At 43.0% G+C, this 12,283-nt stretch overlaps 1 protein-coding gene across 3 annotated transcripts in view; it reads right to left on the reverse strand.

Annotated features, from left to right (window-relative positions):
* Positions 1–12,283, reverse strand: part of ABCC1 (ATP binding cassette subfamily C member 1 (ABCC1 blood group)) — an 872,430-nt gene that overhangs the window by 623,701 nt on the left and 236,446 nt on the right. For all 3 annotated transcript variants that reach the window (XM_069210194.1, XM_069210193.1, XM_069210195.1), the window contains 2 exons: positions 11,605–11,782; positions 1,589–1,750 (listed from right to left, as the gene is read on the reverse strand). In XM_069210194.1, the coding sequence (XP_069066295.1) occupies positions 1,589–1,750; positions 11,605–11,782 (340 nt within the window). The remainder of the gene's footprint in view (positions 1–1,588; positions 1,751–11,604; positions 11,783–12,283) is intronic.

Genomic DNA, 12,283 nt, shown 5'->3' on the forward strand with positions numbered 1-12,283 from the left:
GACATCTGTACGAGCACCAGCAAAAGGTAGTGACTTAGAACCCTGTTAAGCAGATCCAAAGAAGAGGCATCCCACAGGTCAGCAAGAATTACAAATGAGAGAAACAAACATTTGTTCCACAAACAATCACAACAAGGCAAGGTTGTGATCAATCTTTTCAACTCGGAGAGTCTACAGAACTAGAAAGAAACACTGGTCTAGGATGTGGGAGAAACTGGAGTTTTAAGTCACAGAGCATGCCCTTATTTTCTCCTTTTTAAAATAGGCTCTCCATATTATGGCCCTCATTTTAACCCTGGAGGTAGTACCACCAACAGGCTGGCGGTACATACTGCCACATTATGAGTGTCCCGGGTTTGCTGCAGCCAACCCACCACTTCACTACTCATACTGCCATGGCGATATGAGGCTGGAGATGTCAATCTCCGACCCGGCAGCCCACAGAGTACCAGCAGCGGCATTATGAGCCGGCCTATCGCCATGGTTTCCATGGCGTTAGCAACGCCACGAAAACTATGGCGGTAGGCTCTACCGGTGACAGGGAATTCCTTCCCTGTCACCGGTAGATGGCTTCCCCACCCCCCCCTCCCAACACTCACCTGACATCCCTCTCTATCAACCCCCTCACCAATTCAAATACCCCCACATCATTCCCCCTCCCCCACTCCAGTAACAGCACCCCTCACTACCCCCCATACACGCACACCTACTCCTGCACACACACACCCATTCACTGGCATACACGTATTCACATTCGTACAGACATACTCACAGACATTCTTACACAGACACACTGACCTGCAGACGCGCACTCACTTCACCATTCTTACACGCATTCACTCACATGCACACAACACAGATGCATTCACACACACACACAATACGCCCCACCCTCCTCCCCTGTCGGGTGCCCGACTTACTTCAGGGCGAGGAGGTCGTCCAGCAGGGAACGGGAAGGGGCACTGCTACCACCAGCAGAACACCGCCAGACCATATTGCAGCTCAAAATAGGGCTGGCGGAGTTCTACTGGCATGGCGGTGATAGTGTTAGTATTGCCAGGTCACCACCGTCCTGCCAGTATGAACACTGACTTATGTCCACACTTATTGTGGCAGAAATGAGGCAGTGCTCATAATTTGGCGGGCGGATGGTCGCCGCCACGATGGTATGGTGGAGGCCATCACTGCGGCGGTAGGTGATTATTACAGCCAATATTAAAATGACCGCCTATGTGTCCTTGTCAGTGAAAAAAGTGCTGCTGCTGTTAGAACAACAAATGTTTACATATATCAATCCCTGCGTCACATGAGCTAGAATTTAAAAGTTAATTGTTGGTGGAAAAGTTAAATACTGTTCCAATAAATGGCAGTTACTCAGTCTACTTCCATCTTGGTATTGCTTTAAAGTTCAGGCGAAGAGGAAATCCGCTTGAGATAGACCTATTTGTTGAGGTTGCATCAATCAGGTGAGATGCAAGTTCAAAAAACAGTGTTCACAGTTCACAACTATCTGCACATGCATTCTTAAACTAACTTAAACATATGAGTTTTCTTAAATCTAAGAACAGGAAGATATTAACACACTTACCAGCCAAAGTAAGTACAATGCAAAGATAACTTGCAGTGGTGCAGACCAAATCATATTTATGTATGTGGCTAAATCCATGAATCTCTGAGCATCCACGGACATCAAGTTCACAATCTCACCGACAGTAGAAGTCTTCCGTGCAGAGTTTGTAATGACCAACGCCTAAACAGAACCCATGCATAAAAAGACACTTAGCGGACAATAAAATAGGGCACAACTTATACAGATGTATTATCTATTAGCAATTTAAATGAACTTTTTCCACAAAAAAATAAATATATATATATATATATATGCATGGCTTAAACAAATACGGTTTCTTACACTCTTCATGTGCTGCATGCTTTCCCTACCCTCAGTTTCTTCACCTTTTTAATTCTCAAGCACCTGACTGGATCTTTAAAAAGGTTCCATAGCTGTTAAGCAACAGTAGGTGTCGACATTGGCATTACTGTGACTCGCAGTTAACGAAAAAGAGCAACATACAAGTCATCCCAACACTCCAGCGTCAGTTCTCCTTTTTTTCACGATCTCTGAAGCATACTGATCTAACTCAATTGACAACAGGCAATTAGCAAAACTTTGACACTATTGTTTCACTGCTAGAACATCCAGCCCCTGCCCCCCCACCCCAATGCCCCCTGCCATTTCCCCTAATGCCCCACCCTCTGATGCCCCCCTCCCAACAATGCCTACCCTTCCCCCGTGCTGAGCCCTTTTTTGGCTATGTGGGCGGAGTTCGCACTTCGACCCCACGATATCCACGCCAAATTTGCATCCTTTTTCCCCCAACATTCTGGGGATTGTACCTAGGGCGTGTGGATTCCCCTTGGAGGGGGTCAAGAATTTAGTCAAAATACAGCTGAATCTTTTTTTTTTTTTTTTTTTTAGGACAAATTGGAGAAAAAAAAGTGGTGCAGAAGAAAGTGTCGTTTTTTTTCCCTGCAAATCGCATCAATAAATGGTGTGCACTGCTAAAATCACCATCTTCCCAGCTTTCAGAAACAGTTAGACTTGAATCCAAAACCAAATTTTTCAACAGTTTTGTTATTTTACTGGGACATAGCCCATTTTTAGCGCTGAGCGTGCAAGCGCTCTGGCCCCTGTTGTAATCTCTGTGGGCTTTTAGCCACACCTATGTTACGCCCATCAGTTTTGTTGGTTCATGGGCTTGCCTTTTAAAATTCGCTTGATTTCATTTGTGAAAGGCATGCATATGTCATGCCTTTTCCGGTGTTTAGCCCTCAACAGCATTGGTGAACTACTGAAAACATGCGAGGTTCCAAATTTTCCACATGGCTTCTGGACTACTTTTTATTTTTATTTCCGATGGAGAGCGATATTGCTGGGCAGTAGTCAAGCACTGTGCATGCTGTCGGTCCTATTACTCTCTGGAAGGCACAGTCTTATATATCTTCTGAAATTTTCGGAGCCGAAGTCTTGGGTCTGGTCAATGCTGTCGGCTCCGAATTGGCAGCGGATGTTTTTTTGCTCGGTGCCGAAGCACCCACGTCGTTGAATCTGCTCGATCCCGAGGCTTGGATACTGCTGAGCAGAAGGTCTCGGCCGACGACGTCTCGGCCTTGGCTGTTTTCATTGTCGAGCCAGAAGGCGGGGCATCCAAAGGTTATTTTCAGATCCGATCATGGCCTAAAGGCAGTGGCAGACGGCAACCTGCTTCTGGGGCTTTTTTTAAAGTCTTTGTATGAGGAGTAGGGGCTGTTCTACTCAGGGTTGCACAGAGGTGACTGGCTGGCTCTCAATGTCAGACTCTGAATCTTCGATGGGGAAGGCCTCCTCCTGCACCTGTTATTCCCCGAAGATATCCAGAGTATCATATGGTGTTTTGGACGCCATGTCCAACCTATGAGCTCTTCTGTCTTAAAGCATCTTCTTGGATCAAAAAGAACGGCAGGCGTTGTAGGTTTCTTCACTGTGGTCTGGGGAGACACGCAAATTAAACACCAGATGTTGGTCGGAGTGGGGGAATTTCGAGTGGCATAGAGGGCAAAAGCAAAATGGAGTATGTTCCATTAACCCTGTATAGCCCAACACCACATGAAAGATTAGACCAGAGATGGGCACAGACTCCCGAAGGGCGGTAAGTCTGCTTCCAGTGCAGAAATTTGGATTGACCACAGAACATGTAGAAAAATTGTTCGAATTACAATACTGGCGCTAAAAGAATGACGGAAGAGAACAGACAGGAATAGGCTGAGCTGAGGAAATACCGGTGCGAGAGGAACAGACGTCCAAATCCAACAGCAGAGAGAAAACAATGTAACAAAGGCTTGATTCCCATGCACAATATCACCAAGAGGAGGAGTCTCTCAATCTCGTGACTCAAAAAGATTTTTCGAACAAAAACAACTTTTAAAACTCTGGACCCAACACTAGTTGGTGGACTTATTCAAAGCAAGTGTATCTACAGCCACACATGCCATATCATTACTGAAGCAAATTAACTTTTTCTTCTGATGAATACATCTTTTAGAGGAGAGGATGTAGCAAGAGGAGAGGATGTAGCACAGCAGTCAGAGCAACCGCCTAAGGTGCTGGAGAGGGTTCGAGCCTCGGTGCAACGTACTGTGACTCTGGGCAAAACACGTAATCTCCCTCTAATTGTATATTGCTAAAAAAAAAAAAAAAGTTCCCCCCGTACTAGGGTGATTAGATCAGGGGAAGATGCATATCATTCTCAAATCTACTAGTGATGAACAGGTGAAGGCTGCGGACAAGGGATAGAATATAGCTATTAAAATGTGGTGCGAATTTCTATCTGTGTTCAACACCACGCAGGGAAATCTGAAAGGATTCGAACACATAATAGTTCTAAAAAAAAAAATTAAAAAAAAAATGCAGTAACTAAGTGGACAAGGTTAGGAACATTCCAATCATGATGAGAGAGGAAGTGTCAGGAGAATGGGATAAATTGGTAATGTCAGGTGTGATTGAGCCAATCTAATCCTCTGAGTGGATATCTCCACTGGTGGTAGCCAGGTGCAGCAATGGAAAAATAAGATCTACGTCATCTGAATGATAACACAGTAATTGATCATTTCCCCTTACTAAAAATAAATTAAATGGTGATGTGCCTTAAGGGTGCAAAAATGTTTCCATCATTGACTTACCAGCAGTTTATCATCAGATTTCCTTAATGCCTGACTCTATGAAGTACACAGCCTTTGTCACACCTTTTGGGTGGTTTCAGTTTAGAAAGATGCCATTTGGACTTTCAGCTTCAGTATTCCACAGACTCATATTTAAGCTATTTGGGAAAAAACCTGGAATCAATATCTTCCAGGGCGACATTCTAGTTTATAGAGGAAATAAAGAGGAGCACGACGCTAGGCTGCATGATGTAAAGACCATTTTGGAAAAAAGAGGTTTAACTGTGGAAGTTTCAAAGTGCACATTTACAAGGCAGTGTGCTACTCATTTGGGACATGACATTGGTGCTCAAGGAGTTAAGCCAAAAGAATCTCTTGTCAATGCCATAAAAAAAAAAACTCCAGTCCCTTGTAACAAGGATGGGATTAGTTGGGAATAGTTGAGTACTGTAAGGAAATGCCTCCTTGGCATGGTTACCCTCTGACTTTTTGCCTTTGCTGATGCTATGTTTTGAATTGAAAGTGTGCTGAGGCCTGCTAACCAGGCCCCAGCACCAGTGTTCTTTCCCTAACCTGTACTTTTGATTCCACAATTGGCACACCCTGGCATCCAGGTAAGTCCCTTGTAACTGGTACCTCTGGTACCAAGGGCCCTGATGCCAGGGAAGGTCTCTAAGGGCTGCAGCATGTCTTATGCCACCCTGGAGACCCCTCACTCAGCACAGACACACTGCTTACCAGCTTGTGTGTGCTAGTGAGAACAAAATGAGTAAGTCGACATGGCACTCCCCTCAGGGTGCCATGCCAGCCTCTCACTGCCTATGCAGTATAGGTAAGACACCCCTCTAGCAGGCCTTACAGCCCTAAGGCAGGGTGCACTATACCATAGGTGAGGGCACCAGTGCATGAGCACTGTGCCCCTACAGTGTCTAAGCCAAACCTTAGACATTGTAAGTGCAGGGTAGCCATAAGAGTATATGGTCTGGGAGTCTGTCAAACACGAACTCCACAGCACCATAATGGCTACACTGAAAACTGGGAAGTTTGGTATCAAACTTCTCAGCACAATAAATGCACACTGATGCCAGTGTACATTTTATTGTAAAATACACCCCAGAGGGCACCTTAGAGGTGCCCCCTGAAACCTAACCGACTATCTGTGTAGGCTGACTGGTTCCAGCAGCCTGCCCCACTAGAGACATGTTGCCGGCCCCATGGGGAGAGTGCCTTTGTCACTCTGAGGCCAGTAACAAAGCCTGCACTGGGTGGAGATGCTAACACCTCCCCCAGGCAGGAGCTGTAACACCTGGCGGTGAGCCTCAAAGGCTCACCCCTTTGTCACAGCACCGCAGGACACTCCAGCTTAGTGGAGTTGCCCGCCCCCTCCGGCCACGGCGCCCACTTTTGGCGGCAAGGCTGGAGGAAACAAAGAAAACAACAAGGAGGAGTCACTGGCCAGTCAGGACAGCCCCTAAAGTGTCCTGAGCTGAAGTGACTAACTTTTAGAAATCCTCCATCTTGCAGATGGAGGATTTCCCCAATAGGATTAGGGATGTGACCCCCTCCCCTTGGGAGGAGGCACAAAGAGGGTGTACTCACCCTCAGGGCTAGTAGCCATTGGCTACTAACCCCCCAGACCTAAACACGCCCTTAAATTTAGTATTTAAGGGCTTCCCTGAACCTAGAAAAACAGATTCCTGCAACTAACAAGAAGAAGGACTGCTGAGCTGAAAAACCCCTGCAGAGGAAGAACAGAAGACACCAACTGCCTTGGCCCCAGACTTACCGGCCTGTCTCCTGCCTTCCAAAGAAACCTGCTCCAGCTACGCTTTCCAAGGGACCAGCGACCGCTGAATCCTCTGAGGACTGCCCTGCTTCGAAAAAGACAAGAAACTCCCGAGGACAGCGGCACTGCTCCAAAAGAACTGCAACTTTGTTACAAGGAGCAGATTTAAAGACCCCTGCAACTCCCCGCAAGAAGCGTGAGACTTGCAACACTGCACCCGGCGACCCCGACTCGACTGGTGGAGAACAAACAACTCAGGGAGGACCCTCCGGCGACTCTACGACTGAGAGTAACCAAAGTTGTCCCCCCTGAACCCCTACAGCGACGCCTGCAGAGGGAATCCCCAGGCTCCCCCTGACCGCGACTGTCTGAACTCCATTTCCCGACGGCTGGAAAAGACCCTGCACCCGCAGCCCCCAGCACCTAAAGGAACGGAACTTCGGTGCAGGAGTGACCCCCAGGAAGCCCTCTCCCTTGCCCAGGTGGTGGCTACCCCGAGGAGCCCCCCCCCCCTTGCCTGCCTGCAACGCTGAAGAGATCCCTTGATCTCTCATTGAAAACCATTGTGAACCCAACGCATGTTTGCACACTGCACCCGGCCGCCCCCGCGCTGCTGAGGGTGTACTTTCTGTGCTGACTTGTGTGTCCCCCGGTGCCCTACAAAACCCCCCTGGTCTGCCCTCCGAAGACGCGGGTACTTACCTGCTGGCAGACTGGAACCGGGGCACCCCCTTCTCTCCATTGAAGCCTATGTGTTTTGGGCACCTCTTTGACCTTTGCACCTGACCGGTCCTGAGCTGCTGGTGTGATAACTTTGGGGTTGCTCTGAACCCCCAACGGTGGGCTACCTTGGACTCAAACCTGAGACTTGTAAGTGATTTACTTACCTGACAAAACTAACAAAAACTTACCTCCCCCAGGAACTGTGAAAATTGCACTAAGTGTCCACTTTTAAAACAGCTTATTGTGTTTTATGTAAAAGGTATACATGCTAAAGTAATGATTCAAAGTCCCTAGAGTACTTACCTGCAATACCTTTCAAATGAGATATTACATGTAAAATTTGAACCTGTGGTTCTTAAAATAAACTAAGAAAATATATTTTTCTATAACAAAACCTATTGGCTGGATTTGTCTCGGAGTGTGTGTTCCTCATTTATTGCCTGTATGTATGTACAACAAATGCTTAACACTACTCCTTTGATAAGCCTACTGCTCGACCACACTACCACAAAATAGAGCATTAGTATTATCTCTTTTTGCCACTATCTTACCTCTAAGGGGAACCCTTGGACTCTGTGCATGCTATTCCTTACTTTGAAATAGCACATACAGAGCCAACTTCCTACAAGTACTATGCTAAATTTTTGCACGGTTTGGCGAAAAAGTTTTCATATCAGACAACTCTTAAAAAAACAAGGTCACATTTGAATAGACTGAGAAATGCCAGAAGGAATGTGTTCACATTACTTCGGAAATAGATAAGGTTCCAGCTTTGCAATGTTTTGATCCAAACTTAAATAGCTATATTACAATAGATGCCAGCGGTAAAGGTTCGGAAGTGGTGTTAAGCCAGTAAACAGAGAACGGATAATATAATTTGCATCCAGAGGCTTGTCACCAAGAGAGGAAAGATATCCCACACTTGAGAGAGAGAGGCGTTAGCGTGCACATGGGCCTTGGATCACTTCAGAGCGTTTGTGTGGGGAAAACCAGTAACAATTCTGTGTGACCATAAACCTCTAGTTAGGTTATTGACAACGGAGGGTACTGCGAATGCTTCTGCAATTACTGCCAGATTGGAGAAACGGATGCAAGATTATATACATAAAATGGTGTATTTACTAGGCAAAGACAATGTGGTGGCAGACTGCTCATCGAGGATGCCAACCAAATTAGAAGAATGCAAAGATGAACGAGTTCCAAGTAGCTTTTCTACATGAGATGGTGGTCATGCAGTGTGCAAGGAAGAATGAATGGAGAAGGATGAGGTATTAATATTAGTCAAAATGTACATGCCAGAAAACTGGCCTGACAAGTGTAAGCTGCAAAGGGAGATTAAACCATTTTGGGAGGTCAGATCACAATTATCTGTAGATAACAGTACTATTTTAAGAGGTGAAAAAATCATTCCACCAAGAGGTTTACGCAAAGTTATTGTGGAGTTGTGCAAGTTCTGGTGGCCAAATCTGGATACAGAGGTTGAAAGATTTGTAAAGGAGTTTCCTGAATGTTCAGGAGCGGATAAAACACTGCAAACCTTTAGACCACCAATGAGTGAAAATTTCCTCCCAAAACAACCCTGGGAACTGGTAGCCATAGAATGTGTAGAAGAGCAGAAATAGGTCATTGTTTTGATAGATGTTTTCCAGGTGGCTTTTGCTTGAGATAGTTGAAAGGGTTAATACAAAACATGTTTTGGAATCTCTGGACAGGGTTTTCGTATCCAAAGTTCTTAGCAAAAGCTGTGTTAAGTGACAACGGGGTTCAGTTTATGTCTAATGCATCAAAGGATTACTTTAAAAGGATTAGTGTGAAACACAAAACTACATCTTTGTACAATCCAAGTTGTAATGGCATGGTTGAAAGATTTAACCGAGAGGTAAAGGGAATGATTCAGTCAGCTATGCCTCAGGTCGTGGATTGGGAGGTGCAAGTGCACAAGCCAGTATGGGCCTATAGAGTAATGAGAAATGACGTCACAGGGTTATCACAGTTTATTATTATGAGAGGGTGTAAACCCAGATCCAAGTATAATTGAATTGGTTACTCCAGTCGAGGATCAAACAGTTGTACATTGAGTCAGTTCAGAACAGGATGAAGGTAAAGCATTCAGAAATAAAAAAAAACATTATGATGAGCAACATGGAGTGAAACCCATTAAAATTGTTGTAGCCAATTGGGTCCGTATCAAGAAACCTGGTAAGGTGATGAAGGGACAGTCAGTTTTTCTAGCTAGCTTTACTTGCAGTTAAATGTATATAGGTATATAAGTGTATGTGTGTATACATTGTGTATGTATGTATGTATACAAGTGTGTATATTATTCTGCACTTAACATGTTCATAGGTCATTGCATAGTTTCTGTATAAGTTGTTTGATTAGCTGTATTTGAGTGTTATTTTATTTTATCTATCAAATGGTAAATATTACCTTAAGTATTTATCTACAAGCATTTCACTATTGAAATATTTAAGAAAGATAAATAATGTTATAAAAGTACAATTAAATTAACGTCAAATACTGCAACTCTTGAAAGTCTGATTATACGATACAACTTTAAATCTCAATATATTATATTACTTATACATACTCCCTTACTATGTAATCATGTATCAATATTTTTATTACTTTAGTTCTACTGTATTAGAGAAAAAAAAATACTATGTGGAAAAGCTTTACTCTGTCTCACCATCATCCTATAAATCTCTCTATCCTCTATTTCCACTCCGACTCATCCAAACCCATTCTACTACTATGAGCTCCAAAATCTCTTCCTAGACTCTTCGCTCCACTGCCCCTTCTGACTCACACCAAACCTTAGTTTACTACTATGATCTCCCAAACAACCCTACTAAATTTTCCCTCATTTATCTCTCATTTAACTCATCTCAAACCCTAACCCCATTTTAGTACTATGATCTCCATAATCCCTTTTTACAGGGTCTTCTTTCCTCCACTTCCTCCCAAACCTCCTCATACCTCTATGATCACCCAATTAACACTTATTCTATTCAATCCAACTAACAGACTCACATGTACTCCGCTCAAATTAACTCATACCTCCCTATACTAACCCAAACTGTACTCCTATTTCCATATACTAATCCACCACTAATCCTTCTCAGTTCTGGAGTAGCGTGCTACACGCCGAAAGCAATTCAATACCTCATCAAGGAAGTAAGCTCTATATAAATACAATTATAATTACAAATATGTACAGTAGGCCCTAAGACCGCTGAACCTGAAAGCATTTCCAGGCAATCTGGTCTGGGCCTTGGTTAAGAGCTCAATGAAAGAAAATCCCAATATGAAGAACATCACCTCCATCACTTTAGGTTGCAGCTCCCACTCATGTTTCTCCACTGAGAGATGACTGAACATCTGCCTTTCAACTGAGGCAGCCTATGAAGGGAGTTGCTACTAAGACGACACCCCTCATTCTACGCCTACCAACACAGCTAAATCTTCACAATAAATGGCCCACAAACACACACTACCCTGTCTATGTAATCAACAGTAGTGGTGCCCAACACAATATGAATATTGCTCTTCTTGTTACCTAGATAAAGGTACATAATGTCAACGAAAAGGATCGTCAAAGTGCATTGGACAGGGATACAAACCTGCAAGTACATTTTAGTATAATGGTGGTTTCCCACTAATACATTTAGGTCTACTGTCAAAACGATTAAATATTGTTCATAAGGTGGCCTAAAAGTCTAAAATATACTCCAGCAGAGTAAATTAAACATTAAAAAATGGTCAAATTTGCCTGATTACACCCTACATTTTTCTTTTATTTTTCCATTAGCTATTCTTGATTGTTTTATTTTTGTGGCATGAGTTTTGTCACTTGCAGACTCATTTGACCTTTTAATGTTTACACTTTCTCTTGATCAAATTCATGCTTAACTTGCAAACGCAATAAAGAATCATTTCAAACTACATAAAAATTCAAATCAAGATAGGTAATAAAAAACGAATTTAAAAGTGGAAAAGCAGATCAGGTACATGTACGTCTGACAGAAATATGTGTCAGGTAAAAATGGAGTCTCAAACTGTGAACAATGGTATTTAGGTGTGCACATTAGTTCTACATAAATAACCAAATTATCCTGATGCAAGCAAATATAGTGCCTAACTCAAATATCTACATCAAGAGTCCTGGTTTCATAAAGTAGCAATTTCATGTGTCGTCTGAAAAAGCATAAAGTGTATAATATGCTTGTGTTTCAAAGGAGACTCACTGAAGTCATTGTATTTTATTTTTAACCATGCTATCTGGTGGCACAGAAAAAAGGACTAGAGCGTATCAGGAAAAAGGCATAGGATAGAGAAGAAAGAAGGAAAAAGGCATGGAAAGGCAAAAGTAAATGATAATATCACAAAAGGTGTACCTTTCGATAGATTGCCCCAATGACAGCAGTTTTAATTCTCATTCCAGTAACAAAGCAAATATGGAAATATTGATGAAGGATCAGGGTTTGTACACAAGCACTCAAAAACAGCAGCACTGTATACAAATATCCATGCCAGTCTGGAGCATTTTTATCTTTCACAAACCTTATAAGCAACCTAAGAACAAATAAAATGTGACATTATTAATCATCAACATTTGATAGCACAAAAACATTTTCAGCCAAAGACTGCCCGAAGAATTGCATAGAATAAGAAACGATAAAATGATACCTAAAAAAAAAAATAGATGTGGATTCAAGATCAACAAGTTTAATCTATCAAATAGATGTTGCATTTTACAGTTTAATTATGCTCTAAAACGGGTCTTCATTTCAAAATGGTTTTAACAGTTGCATTCCGTAAGACGAATCAAAAAATGACCACAGAAATTTCATATGAGACAACTAGTGAGGATGAAAAAAAAGGGTAGAAGGTGTAACGTAAGGATTTTTCAAGGGTGTTTATCACATACATATTTTCACATCACATCCGCACTTGCATAGAAATTATGAGGGTTCATTTCAATTTCTTTTAGAGCACTATATGAAATTTATGCTAGGAGTTGAGAAAGCCACTTAAAGTTGAGAGACAACTCTAGACCACAGTAGAAGTAGTAGT

This window comes from Pleurodeles waltl, chromosome 10, assembly GCF_031143425.1.
Source record: "Pleurodeles waltl isolate 20211129_DDA chromosome 10, aPleWal1.hap1.20221129, whole genome shotgun sequence".
NCBI lineage: Eukaryota > Metazoa > Chordata > Amphibia > Caudata > Salamandridae > Pleurodeles > Pleurodeles waltl.